General features: G+C 40.6%; 1 protein-coding gene across 1 annotated transcript in view; it reads right to left on the reverse strand.

Moving 5' to 3' along the window:
* LOC131144830 (uncharacterized) overlaps positions 1-14,268 on the reverse strand; it is a 39,203-nt gene extending 24,935 nt beyond the window's left edge. Inside the window, exons 1-2 of the mRNA XM_058093717.1 lie at positions 13,870-14,268; positions 13,252-13,421 (exon numbers count right to left, since the gene is read on the reverse strand). Of these exons, the coding sequence (XP_057949700.1) occupies positions 13,252-13,395 (144 nt within the window). The 5' untranslated portion in view covers positions 13,396-13,421; positions 13,870-14,268. The remainder of the gene's footprint in view (positions 1-13,251; positions 13,422-13,869) is intronic.
* Positions 14,269-14,868: the final 600 nt, after the last annotated feature.

Below are 14,868 nucleotides of genomic sequence, written 5' to 3' on the forward strand. Positions count from 1 at the left end.
GAAAACAAGGATTTCAAGCATCTCCTACTTAAGTTCAAAGCAAATAAATAAGTTTTGAGAAATTTGGAAATCATACGCCAAAACCCTAGTTTTTACCAAAACCATAAAACCGACAATTTTACCCGGTAGAATTTTCTAAATAAACAGTCATATCGTACATATAAACATAAGCTACAGTTCTACCGATTTAGTTTTCTAAAATAACTTATGTAAACAGATCCTCTTACCTTTATCCTGAAAACAACCTGAGAAGCTAGAAAATTCAATCCTAGCTTTTTCCCGAAATCTAGAATCTGCTACCCTAGACTAGTAGATATTCGCTCCCTGATCATCGCAGTATCTTCCGATCGTTGAAACAGCCAACGAACGGCAAACGATCGAAGAGAGAGAGAGAGAGAGAGAGAGTTTACGTTGGTTCCAGAGAGAGAGAATTTTGCTTTCTTAATGAAGAAACAAACAAAATATCTTATTTATAGACCCTTGACCCGGTCCAACTCGTCGACGAATTGGTTCTTCGTCGACGAACCACAAAAGGCTCTTCGTCAACGAACCTCTGCTCTCGTTGACAAACCCTAGTCTTATATTTTCTTTATGTCGGTCGAGATCTCTTTGTCAACGAGGCTCTGAATTTCGTCGACGAAGCATAGAAGGGCCTTCGTCAACGAGAACCTGGACTTCGTCAACGAAGCCTCCAAAAATCCCCTCTTTAACCTTTTCTTATTTTACGGGTTCGGGTCTCTACAACTCACCTCTCCACTTGACCAAGTACCTTTTGGTATGATCCTGCTTGTGTGAACTTTGTCTTGTCATCCAAGATTACATCAAGGTTCTTAAGCATGGGTAGGGGTAGAAGCAAAGGCAATTTTGGTTTTCTAGGTTCAAGAGGAGTGGGAAATGGAGTGGGGTCACCTGCAGGGTTAGAATTTGAAGGTTCTACAAAAGAAGATGCTACAAGAAATGGGGTTAGATTTTCAACATTAAAAACATTGCTTAAGCTAAAATCAACAGGAATATTAAGCATGTAAGCATTCGAACCAGTTTTCTTTAAAATTTTGAAATGATCCATTTTGTTAGCATGTAACTTCCTCACCTTTCCTACCGGAATCTACTCAGGACGAGAATACGGACTATAACCATATCACCCTTTGAAAATTCTTTCAACATGCAATGTATATCAGCACGAGACTTATGATGTTCAAAATTCAAATTAATCTTCATTCTTATTTCAGAGTGTAGATTGTGTATATGCTTTACAAAAACACCAGTCGGCTCACTCACTCTAAACTTAAGTGGTAGTGGAATAAGATCTACAGGCTTCCTAGGACTATATCCTGTGATAACCTGAAATGGGCTAAGGCATGTGGTCCTATTCACTACTTCAACTTGCCAATTGGTTTGTGGGTGATAAGCAGCATTTAGGTTGGGTGCCTAATATGGTCCTCAAGGCTTTCAAGAAGTAACCTATGAGTTGTACATCTTCATTGGAAACAATGGTTTTGAGAAACATATTCTCAATGACAATCTTGTTGGCTGCTCTATCATTGATGCACATCCCCCAAGTGTCATCTTTCTTGGGAATAAGGAGAGTAGGGCAGGCACATAGACTTATGGTATCTTGAATAGAGTCATGTTCCCTCATTTCATTCACTTGTTTCATCAACATCTCATGTTCTATCGGGTTCACTCTATGATATGATAAATGAGGCAAAGATGAACTAGGAACAAGATCCGTGACATGTGGAATTTTTCTCACGGGAGGAAACTCACTAGGTGGTTCAAGAATGACATTCTCAAACTTGGAAAGTATAGGGGATACTTCCAGTGTTGTGTCATGCTCAAGAAGGGATGTTTCAATCTCCTTAGTAACAACCTCATTCACTACCTGAGTATCTTGACTCTCCTGTTCCAATTGATTTTCACTTATGATAGTCAAGGATTCTCCACTAATTTCTTTCTTTTCCTTCTTCTTTTTCTCACCATCTTCCTTATCAAGCGCCAAGTTCCTAGTGGGACATTGTTCGGAAAAGTGTCCTTGTTTACGGCACCTGTAAGTACACTGCACTGCCAAAACTCTGGTGAGAGGATCCAGTCATGGGTGCTTTTCCTTTGTCCATAGATTGTTGGACTGTGGAATTGCTCCCTCGGAAGGTAACTTGACCTAATTGCGCTGGTCAAGACTTGTCATAACTCTGTTTCTTTCAAGAGTATGACTCATTTGAAGAGGTATCAAACCGTTTTCCCATAGGCCCTTTAGTCATTTGCGCAAAGTCATAAGCTAAATTATAGGCCTGCTCAAAGGACTCAATGTGATGAGGGAACAGTTTTCTCCTCAGTTCAGGCTTTAATCCTAGGTGGAATCGGGAGATTTGTTGACTAACAGTCTCATAGACATCACATCTTATACACAACTCATCAAATTGACTCATGTATTCTGAAACAGTCACACTACCTTGACACAAGCTGTAAAACTGATCTATAAGGTGCTCTCTATAACTAAGGGGTTCATACTTCTCCCTTAACCTATCCTTCATTAGATCCCAATGCTCAATGGGTCTATGATCTAACCTTGCTTCCTGCTTCTCGACATTCATCCAATGGAGCTTGGCTTGCCCCGTTAACTTCATTTTTGCAAACTTAACCGAATAAGGGTCAGTCATCTTACACCAATCAAAATCGGAATCCATCCCAGTCAACCAGTCTTGGAAGACTTTAGGATCCATCTTCCCATCATAGGTGGGGGCTTCTATCCTCATTACATCCTTGTAAGGATCACAACGGTCCCTATGGTAAGGTCTCCTAATGTGAAATCAACCTCATAGTCCTCATCATTCCAATTTTGGGCATAGGGCTCATGACATGGGGGTCTCTTAGCAAAGTCATCTTGACAATTCACTTGCCTTTGTGGAAGGAGAGGAGGTCTTTCTCTATGAGGCATAGGTGGTTCTCTTTCATCATTAATCCTACGACCTCAGTAAGGATTCCTGACTTGAGTAGACATCCTAGGGGTTGGGGAAGGATTCAGACACACTAGGGAAGCCCTTGGAATGATGTTTGGTCACACAAAGTAGGGTCAAGTGTAAACCTAACCAAACTAAGTTCCAAATATCCAAAATTCAGAATATAGGTGGGCTGTTCTGGGCAAAATCCTGCGGCTGTTTCAGGCTGAAACTAAAATCCTGCGAGCTAAGGGAATGAGACTTTGAGGGTTCAGCCTAACTAAACCTAGGCTCTAACCTAGTCTCTGATACCAAGATGATGTAGGACGGGAGAGGGTTGCCTAGTCCTACAATTTCAACCCTCACACAAGCACATACACTCAATACACTTTAAATCAAGTTATATGCAACAAATATGTTATTCAAAATTTCAAGAATTTAAGTTCTATTGTTAGCACAATAATATTCCCAGAATTGATTTAAAGCCAGCAAGTATCAATATTGTAATCTTATGGCTCAAATGTGCTTATTAAATAAGGAATTTTAGATTTCCAGCAAAGGCTTACAATATAAAATAAGGGTTCAAATAAGTGCTGAGATTACCAAGAGAATTGTTTGGATGACTTGACGTTGTTCAACACAAGTCTTAGACCATGCCAGAAAATTCCTTGGAACAAGCTTTAAAACACTGAGACAAACGCAACAATGTAATGGAGGGGAAGTGGAACTGCTGTAAGTATGTAATGATCCAAATGAATGCGGAATTTACCAATCAAAATGATGGTTGACTTGACGATATTCTACACAAGATAGAACTCTCCTGAAGTCCTTCGTGCAAACTTTGAAATGTAATATGTATGCTGCAATGGAATGGTGGATTGTTGGCATTGGGTGTAACTTGGTGGTGGCAGTGTGGGTGATGGAGGGAAGTCGTGAAAGTGGGAGAAGGATGGAGTTGCTGGATAGAATAGTGGTCTCTCACCACCTAATCTCCAAGGAGAACGACGTAGCCTCTCACTACACAATCACAAGGATTGGACAAAATTTAACAAGCTTCACAAAGGAAAAACCTTTCAATATCAATACTTTTCTCTCTACCTAGTTCTTACAATGAAGGGGTATATATATAGCTAGCATGGGGGGGCAAAGCATTAATAAGCTTAGCTAACATGGGGGCGCAAAGACATTAAACAACTAACAATTCCCACACAAGCATGGGAGACACAAATAATAAAGACAGCAACTTACTAGACACATTAATTACTCTTACAAGTTACTAACAAAATAAATGCTCCAACTTTCTAAACACAATAAATACTAAGCACAACTTACTGACACTCCAACTCACTAGACATACTCACACAATTTCCTAACATACACATGCAAGCAAGTTGTCTTGCATGTTTACAAATTAAATACAAACAAAAGTCAAAGGGATGCCCAATTCGTGTGGGCCCAATGGAGCCGTGTAGGGCCCACATGGGTCTTGAACTCGAACTTGCAACGGCATTTCTACTCAGGTCTTTCTCACACTAAAAAGTCTTCAAAACAAGTCTTCAAATAATCCATTCAAAATCTACAAACAATTATGAACCGATATGGCCATCAGGAAGTCGTCCATGTGTCATCATGTCGGCAAAGGAAATGTGGACATCAGGGGGTCGTCCGCGTGTCAGCATATCAACAAAGGAAATGTGGACATTGGGAGGCCGTCCACATGTCACAGCATCTGAAAATGACATAGGTAGGTGTCACGGTCCGCCTTTTTCACACCGTTGTGAAGGGCCGTGCGGCGCTAGCTAAAGCACTCTTGCTTAACTAGCCAGCCTTTTGTTTACCAACATTCATCCACGAAGCACTTTCATTAACATTTAATCAGATAGCAGCGGAAATAATAATCAATTCATGAAAGCCGTGGCAACCAAGCAGTAAATATTGAAGCAAACGTAATTCATTAACAAATCCTCCGTTGACATGTTGTACTTAGCGAGGGAGGCAAGTAGGCTAAGCACGTTGACAATTGCTAGTGAGTTTTACAATGATTGATGAACACTCACCCTCCCCTAAAGAGCTTTCTAGGCCATTCTCACTCTAGCACTAGGAAACATCAAAGTGACCGAGGAGTCATACTGCCTTATTTGGCTTACAATGAAAGAAATACTAGAAAATAACCCTACACTAGTATTTACATGATGGAAACCCATCCCAAACACACGAGATAAGCGGTCATAGGCAAGCATAATGCCCTGAACAAGCTTAACCCGTGACATTCTCCCCCACTTATGCGGTCGACGGCCTCGTAGACTTTTGGCGATAGGTACACTTCAACTTTGTCCACGAATGGCTTCAAATCTTCCGTAGAAATCCAGCTGATTTCTTTGTCATCAAGGCGCTTCCACTTCACTAGGAACTTCTGCCGCTTCTTCCTTGAGGATATGAACTTTCTGCCTGCAAGGATTTCTTCAACATCATGTCTGTCAGGTTGCACTGTCTTCAACTCTGCGCTGTTTGACTGACTTCTGCTCAAGTCGTTGGTGTTGGCGTTGAATGGCTTGAGGCAATTGACATGAAATTGCGGTTTTCTCTGCTGATCTGCCCACTTCTTCATCTGCTTAGAAGCTTTCTCCAGATAGGCTTGGGCAAACTCTACATTTTGTCCTCCTTCACTGGTGAAGATGTACGCCCTGGGACTCTTTCGTCTGTACGGCTCGCCCACTGTGTGAGGTAACAGCGGCAGCTGGTCTGTAACAAGCTCAATAGGGCTCTTGTTGGTAGTTGAGCGCCTTTGGGCGTTGCCACAGAATGGAGCCACATCAAGTAGTTGCACGCCATTCTTCTGGTTGTCGTTGACAAAATGGCACAAGTACTCATCTAGCAGCTCTCTGAATCTCTTCATCTGTTCGTCTGTCTGTCGATGATAACTCGAAGAGATGTCAAGGTGTGACCTGAATTTCCTGAAAAACTCTGTTAAGAAGTTGTCAGTGAACATTAAATCTTGGTCACAAATAATAACTTGGGGAACACCCCAATATCTCACAATAGTCACAAGGAACAATTGTGTCGTCCCCTCTGCCGAACAGTACTTTGGTGCGGCTATGAAGGTACCATACTTCTTCCGCTCCCCCTTGTCTTGTTGGCAAGTGAGACAAGTTTTGGTATAATCAACCACATCATCCCGTGTGTGCGGCCAATAATACCTCCCCAGTAGTCCTGTCATTGGAGTCATTCTCCGCGAATACCCCTTAACGAACTTCCTGTAGAATCCAGTAAGGCCAAGAAAGGAACGCAACTCCTTCACTGTTGTGGGGATCTTCCGTTCTTGAATCATCCTTACCTTCTCCATACCCCTCCGGATACGACCTTGTTCAACGACTTGACCAAGGAATTTGTTGCTCCGCTGAGCGAAAGAGAAATTCTCCTTCTTCATATTCAGACTGTTTCCCTTCAGCCTATCGAACACCTTTCGTAGATGCTCTTTATGTTTCCTCTGAAACGACACCGATGCTCCCAACGGTGTTTTGGAAGGGCGAACACATCCCGCTTCCACTTCATCAAGTTGCTTCCCCAACTCTACTATCTCTCTAGGCGCAATCCAACATGGCCTTTTAGCAGGTGGTTTCACTCCTGATAACAACTCGATCTCTTGCTCCACAGTCCGTCGTGAAAGCAAATTTTGAGGCAGCTTATCCGGCAACACCTCCTTATCTTCATCCAACACCGCTTGGATGGTCGTAGGCTCCAGCTCTTGGCCTACTTCTTTGTCTACCACCACCGTGGCTAGACGTGTCTGCTCACCCTGACCCAATCCTTCATTGAGTTGTATGGCTGAAAGGGACTTCCCTTCGTCTCCTTTCGTTGCAACGACTTGCACCATGCACGAGTGATCTCCCATCAGACACAGGGAACCAGCCGAAGGCATCAGCACTGCCCTCGTCCCCATTAGGAACTCCATTCCTAGAATGACTGGATAGTCATCCAATGGCACCGCTGTGAAATTCGCATGACCTTCCCACTGTCCAAGCTTTATAACCACTTGCTTGGCTACTCCCAGAGTAGGCTGGGCTACAGAGTTAACTGCTTTCACGCGTCCTGTATCCTTCTCTAAGGATAAGTTGAGTGTTCCTGCTTCCAACTGCGAAACAAAATTATGAGTAGCTCCCGTATCCACCATAGCGCGAGTACTCTTCCCATTTATCCTTAAGTCCACAAACATTAACCCTTTTGCTCGTGTAACTTTCGGTGTTTTTGCCTGCTTTTCCAATGCGTTCACCAACCGCACTGAACCCACCCTTGGGGCATCGTCCTCTTTCCCATCGTCTTCCGCTGCCTGTTCTACAATAGAAGCCTGTAAGGCATTAAGTGATGCTTTGTGAGGGCACTCAAAAACTCTATGAGGACCCCGACACAAGAAACACTCAATTTTACTCTTCCCCTTTCCATTGGGTGTGTTGAACCCTTGAGACGACGAAGCTTCCTGTGAGGTTGATGATTTAGAGTCGGCTCCCCCACTCTTGGGTTTGCCATTCTTGAAAGACTTTCCACCGTTTCCCTCTCCACCAAACCGTTTGGACGAAGTGGTCTCATCACCAGCGTAGTCTATCAAGCGTTCTGCAGCCGCTTGTGCAGTTGACAAGTCTTGAACCCTTTGTCTATGAAGTTCAGTTCTTGCCCACGGTTTCATCCCCTCTAGAAAATAGAACAACTTGTCCTTCTCCGACATATCCCGAATATCCAACATTAAAGCAGAAAATTGTTTCACATAGTCACTGATTGACCCCGTATGCTTGAGATCTCTCAGTTTTCTCCTTGCATTATACTCAACGTTCTCAGGAAAGAATTGGGCCTTGAGCTCTCTCCTCAAGTCTGCCCAACTATCAATCACACAGTTTCCATTTTCAATTTCTCTGTACTTGGTACGCCACCACAGTTTGGCATCACCAACCAAGTACATGGTTGCAGTATCCACCTTTGCCTGTTCTGAGGCCATCCTCACAACGCGAAAGTACTGCTCCACATCAAACAAGAAGTTCTCTAACTCCTTGGCATCTCGGGCACCCCCATACGTCCTGGGTTCTGGCACCTTGGTCTTGCTAACTCCCGGAGTGTTGGAGTTCCCCATAGCAAGAACCATCACATTTACCTTTGCATCCAGATCTGCCATCCGGGCTTGCAAAGTTTCCACAGTGTGGCGAAAGTCCTCTGACATGTCGCCTATCAAACCTGCTTGATGTTTTTGTGATCCCCTCACTTCATCAAAAGTTCTCTCATCTGGGCCACCTCCGCGGCCATAGTGTTGGTTGACTCTTCAACCTGTGCTTCCAGCACGCTGATCCTCTCAGCATTGTTTGGTGCCATGGTCACTTACCAAAGCTTTCCAAACCCAACAACGAAGGCAATCGAATTCACGTAGCAACTCAACCTTGGGCTCTCACCAAGTGTCACCGACTTGGGCTCTGATACCAAATGTCACGGTCCGCCTTTTTCACACCGTTGTGAAGGGCCATGCGGCGCTAGCTAAAGCACTCTTGCTTAACTAGCCAGCCTTTTGTTTACCAACATTCATCCACGAAGCACTTTCATTAACATTCAATCAGATAGCAGCGGAAATAATAATCAATTCATGAAAGTCGTGGCAACCAAGCAGTAAATATTGAAGCAAACGTAATTCATTAACAAATCCTCCGTTGACATGTTGTACTTAGCGAGGGAGGCAAGTAGGCTAAGCACGTTGACAATTACTAGTGAGTTTTACAATGATTGATGAACACTCACCCTCCCCTAAAGAGCTTTCTAGGCCATTCTCACTCTAGCACTAGGAAACATCAAAGTGACCGAGGAGTCATACTGCCTTATTTGGCTTACAATGAAAGAAATACTAGAAAATAACCCTACACTAGTATTTACATGATGGAAACCCATCCCAAACACACGAGATAAGCGGTCATAGGCAAGCATAATGCCCTGAACAAGCTTAGCCCGTGACAGTAGGGCATGCTGATCCCCATCACCCTCTCTCCTTTGTACCTCTCAAATCTTCCCAATTTTGGTTGCGGGTTTCTGACCTCCCACACAACCCATTCAAGGATCTCAATTTGCATCGTCCACAAGTGATCTAACAAGGTTCTCTCTCTCTCTCTCTCTCTCTCTCTCTCTCTCTATATATATATATATATATATTATTCATTGATTATTTTGTTTGCAATTTCTGTTCCTTTAGCTGCAGTGGCCAAGTGACCAGTGAATCTTTTAACTTCTTCGGGGAAAATCTGCATATATGCTTCGACTGTTAACTAGAACATACAGAGGGAGGAGATAGAGAAGGAGCTGATAGCACAGTAACATGCCATGGAACTAAATACAAAAGTTCATGGAACTAGATAGAAAACTTCTTAGTTATATACAAATTTGATTGAATTGCCATCTGTAAGTATCTCTATCTCTGCAACTACAGCCGAGGAGTAGACGAGAAGGCACCGGATCCATTCTTCGAACTGTTGCAGGTCTCAGATAACTACAGATGCCCAGCCCAGGACTGGGGTTTAGAAATTAGGAGTCTTTTCACAAGAGAGACAGAGAGAACTGCTAAGCATGGCAAATCTCTAATTTCACTGAAATGAAAATGAAATCTTCAAAAATATTTAAAACATACACCATAAAAGATCATCCCAATGCTTTAAATTTTTTCATATAAGTATTTGGAGGGAGCATCACTATAGTTTGCAATTGTTTTTTTTTTTTTTTCACTTGTTCATTGTTCTAATTCCTGCAACTATTAGAAGCATTAAAGAAATTTAGATAATGGGATACACACGCGCGATATCAAGATAATGCTTCAATTATATAGAAGCAGATTATAGAAGCATTGCTGCCTATAATGCATATACCCTCTTCCTTTTGTCCTTGGCCCTTGGCCTATTTCCTCACATTCAGAGGGTTTAGCTTAGTGTTTGCTGCTTCCTCACTACTAAACAATTCTACAACATCTGCAAATCCTGAGGCCCAAGGTAGAAATGAACCATATGAATTCTATAAAGTTTTTTAAAGGTTCTTTCAGAATTTTATATAGCTTTTAATGGTTAACTGAACACTGAGTACTAATTTGCCACCCTTGATGATTCCAAAAACATTATGAAGGATTGGCAAGCAGATAAAAACACTGCAGATAGAATCATAATACCAGAAAAATTATATGCATATGATCTAGAAAATGAACTATCTCCGCATATTAAAACAGAAATTGAATGCTATAAGTAGTACTCTGCTTTCAACATAAGCTAATGCGTTTACATTTAAATGTTTGAACCAGATTTTGATTGTGGGAAGATCAAGTCTGCTTCTGTGTTTATATTTTTTTTCATTAAAAAATGACAAAGAATGGGAAAGCCAGCAAGTTATTTTTCTCAAGAAGTCCAAGATTCCTTCTCTGATTATGCTTTCAATACCAAATGAGGTGTTAGGTTCAATGGTTTGTGTTAGAATTTGCTTTATTGTGTGCAAATGACAAATTGATCTGCCAGTCAAAATACCAAATCACAAAGTATACTGTTTGCCAACAAATCATTTTATACAGTTATGAGTGGGCTGCTCTGTTTAAGAGTAAATAGAGACCCCTTCTGTCTTCAGTACTTGAGAGACTTTGTGTTTATGAATATCAGATAATCAGCAACTTTGGGAAATTCACAGCGTAGAGACTAAATCAGAGACCAACCTGTGTTTCTCTGATGTACTAGCCTGGATACAGAAATCGCATTTATGGGAATTTTTTATGTATGAATACCAATACCAGATTTTTCTTTATCCCCAAAAATTGATATGTCAAATCTCTGCATGTTAACAAATCTGCGAACTACAGAACTAAGAAGGCCAGCCAATGAAAAGGGGAACAGAGACACAAAAAAGACAACAAACTTCAAGATCTAGGGAGCCCATTTATCTGCTCAAATTTTCAATTTGCTCTTTGTTTGTCTATTTTTACCATAGTCTTAGTGTAATTTAAATCTGACTACAATGCACTTGTTGTCTTAATTCTTTCCACACACAGCTGGTCCCGATCCCAAGCAAAGGAGGAGGGTTGTGTTAGATAAATGCATAAAACTTGTTAGATCTCTATATGATCATAGAATACCCATAAAATTAAAAGGACAGTTCTCTAGGAAAGCTATAAGACCAGCTATATTACATGGATCACAATGCTAGGGAACTAAGAAAAACCAACAACAACCAACCAAGTCTCAAGTTTGGCTCCATGAATCCTTTTCCACCAATTTAAACAATGTCGAACATATCCCCTAACTGCAACTAAGAAACAACATATCAAAAAGTAAAAGGCTCTGAAAAGAGAATGCTAAGGTGGATGAGTGGTATAACTCTAAAGACAAATTTAGACATGAACATATTCGTAGCTAGGCATAGTACTTGTGGAAGACAACAATCAAAAGATGTGTGTGCGTTGGGGGGGGGGGGAGGGGGTTTGGCCACCGATGTAGGCCAAATTATGCACCAAGAGGAGTGAGCAAGTTAATGTTGGCGGCAATAGGAGAGGTAACAACCCAGAATAACATAGAATGAGATGGCAAGAAAGGATTTAACAGCCCTCTATTTGTCAAAGGATATTGCCCAAGATCATACACATTGGCCAAAAGAAAAATGCAGCCAACCCCACCTAGTGGGACTTAAGACTTGGTTGTTATTGTTGTTGTATCTTAGTATTTTTCATTGTTAGTTTGAGAAATATGTGATTTTATATGATAAAAAAATGACTAATAACATCATAAAAGGTCTCACACTTGAACTTGACTTTGACTCCTAGATAATTGAGTGTAGCTCAAGTTTTGAAAATGTATCATTGAGATAAGTTTGAATTCAGGAAATGCAGGCCCATCAAGTTTTGAGTCTTGTATTATATTGTTCAGTCCAATTCAAGCATCGAGGTGTGTTAGCTTGACTCAAATATAATCCTGCTTCTCAACAAGTGACAACCCATCCACCCACCCAGCCACCCCTAAGAGGGGGGGGGGGGGGAGAGAGAGAGAGAGAGAGAGAAAAATCACCTCCAAATACAAGAAATGCACAGCCATGCATGCATTTACTACCTATATAGTATCAAAGGCAAATCCATCGCATCACATATTCACAGGTAATACTCAGTCCAGCCTATTCATATTTCACTTCACATTCTTTGAGAGAGAGCAACATTAGCTTAAAAAAAAAAAAACCAAGATCTTGTTTGTGTGGAGAGAGAGAGAGAGAGAGGAGGGGAGAGGAGGTGAATGCTCATGTCAAAGTCCTGGGAGATAAAATTTTAGCTAGAGAAGTAGCAAACCAGTAATTTAATATTCAAGACAATCCAAATTCCAACTTAAACACTTGAATGTTGAAATCTAAACGCTACCAGGTTCTCTGGATTAAATATCAAAAAATGAGTGAGAGTTCCTTCTTCGAGACAATACATGTACACAAACAAACAACTACCTCAGAATTATCACCTATAAGAAGTTAATTTTTTGTAAGCCTAGTATAGAGAGAGCTACTTGTTGGCCATCTGCCTGGTGCACCAAGGATTACATTCATGCATAAGTAAGATATTAGCAAACAGCAAGCATAAACCAAGTACAAGAAATAGAAAAATGCAACAAAGTCCCCTTGACTAAACCAGTAAGTATAAACTGGTTAAGACCAAAATAATCCCCATGGTAGCATTCATTTAGTTGGTAAAACATCCCAATGTCTTAATGTAACAAACCAAATCAGCACAAAAAGTGCATCCCAATAAACACTGCACTTATATCGCATATTGCTGGTCACATGGGTCAAAATACTGCTAAGGCTAGATATTCATGGTTGGTGCATAACCTAATAGTTGAAGCTTTTAAGTAAAGCAGTGACTCGACATAGTATCAATGCATTGCTTTCAAGAGGTTTTGGAGTCTAATCTTGTTGCTCATTTTTATCATCAATTTGTTAACATTTGTCGTATTCCCCGTATTGAGTGTTATTGATTATTTATTTATCTTTCCACATGCAGGGGAGTGACGACGCTTTATTGTATTGTTGGTCCAGAACCAGACTTATAAAAGCCTAAAAGTATTAATCAATTAAAACAAATCTCAAATTAGGTTGTGTCGGTAAACCTAGTTCACAGCAGGTTAAACAAGAATTCAAATCTATGAACAAGTCACACAATATTAAGTTCGGCCGCATTTACAGGAGCATAAGAACAATTAGAGCAAAGAAAATCTAAGATCTACGATAAGAAATTGCCACTATAAAACCAGCACTCTTTGCACAGAGAAAGAAATATGAAAGAAAGAGAGACCTGCCAAACTCTGAGAAGTCGCTTCTTGGCATTGGCTTTTCTGGTGGTAGTAAGCTTTATTCTCTTCCAAACCAGGCCTCCTGAGTCGTGCTTCTTTACAATCTCCATCAGTCTCGTTCCCCAAAATGCACCACCACCAGCCATCTCTCTAGCCTTGTGGCAATCTTGTCCTAGAAATCAACTCAGTTGTTATTCACCTATTTAAATACCATAGCAGCCAGCAGTTTTTTTTTTCCCCCCCCTAAAAGGCAGGCCAATTTACTGAACAAACTCAAATAAAAAATGTGGACGTTTAACATACGGATTTACAGGTAAAAACAAAGGTCTGTAGAAGAGAAAATTTGTGTTCATATGTGTACTCAGTTGGACAATCAATAATATTCTGCGTAAAATTAAAATTTTAAATTAAAGAAATTACACAGTTATACTCATCTTCTTCAATAGGAACATAGATGTGCGTGCGGCGACATTTCACCAACAAAAGAAGAAGATGACTCTCCTAAGCAATACTAAAGCTCAATATAACGAAATTAGGGCATTTCAATAGTTCAATAGTTCACAGGAATTGGCGAATTGCAACAACAACAATAATAATAGTGATAATGAAAATCATCCTACTTTCAGGCTCAAACTCGAAGCAACGCAATGGCAGACAGCAGGACTGGCGGCAGTGAAATGCTTGAAAGGGCTGGCGGTGGATGTCGGGGGACAGCTGCGCAGCGGCTGGTGATTCGAAGGAGCACAGCTGTGCTGGCCTGGGTTGGGCGACGGGCCTGGTTATGGCTCGAGGAGCTTATGAGTTGGGCCCCGAATCTTTGAAACTTGAAAGATCTACGAGCTACGATTAACTGTCACAGAGAGAGCGTTTCGCTCACCGCAAAATATAGATTCAAAGTCAAAATATTTATTAGAAAAAATCCCTACAAAAATATAGAAATTCCACTGCATTGGTTGTTTGGAAGGGTTTTCCGTTCAAGATATCCCCGCGCGGGGGGTGCCTTTTAATTTATCTCATTTTCACTTATAAATTATGATGGTTCCTATAAATAAAGAGAGAATTATATAAAAATTAAAGTAAATAAATTATCTTATTTTTTATAAACTAGATGCCGCTGAACATTTTTGTTGTAAAACATGTCCTTATATCGGTAAAAATTATATTAGCATCCCAATGGTAAACTTCATAATGAACTATTTTGTGAACATATCAAAAGTTAAACCTTATTCTCAAGATAGTCATCCACATGTATAATATATACGTTTTACAACACTTCCCCTTAGATGATTATACATTATGAATATGTCTCGTTAAAACTTTCACTAAAAAAAACCCTATGGGATAAAATCTTAACAAAGGAAAAATAGTACAATATTCATACTTCTCCTAAAATATACAATCAATTAAAAAATATTTTTAAGTTGTCACATTCCAATATTAGGTACATGTTTTTTAAAAATTGAAGTTGGCAATACTTTTGTGAATAGATCTGCTGAACTATCATTTGACCGAATTTTACAAATATCAACATCTCCTTTCTTCAGAAGTTCATGAGTATAAGAGAACTTTGGTGAAATATGTTTAATTCTATCACCTTTTATGTACCCACTTTTGATTTG

The sequence above is a fragment of the Malania oleifera genome, chromosome 12, assembly GCF_029873635.1.
Source record: "Malania oleifera isolate guangnan ecotype guangnan chromosome 12, ASM2987363v1, whole genome shotgun sequence".
NCBI classification, from domain to species: domain Eukaryota; kingdom Viridiplantae; phylum Streptophyta; class Magnoliopsida; order Santalales; family Ximeniaceae; genus Malania; species Malania oleifera.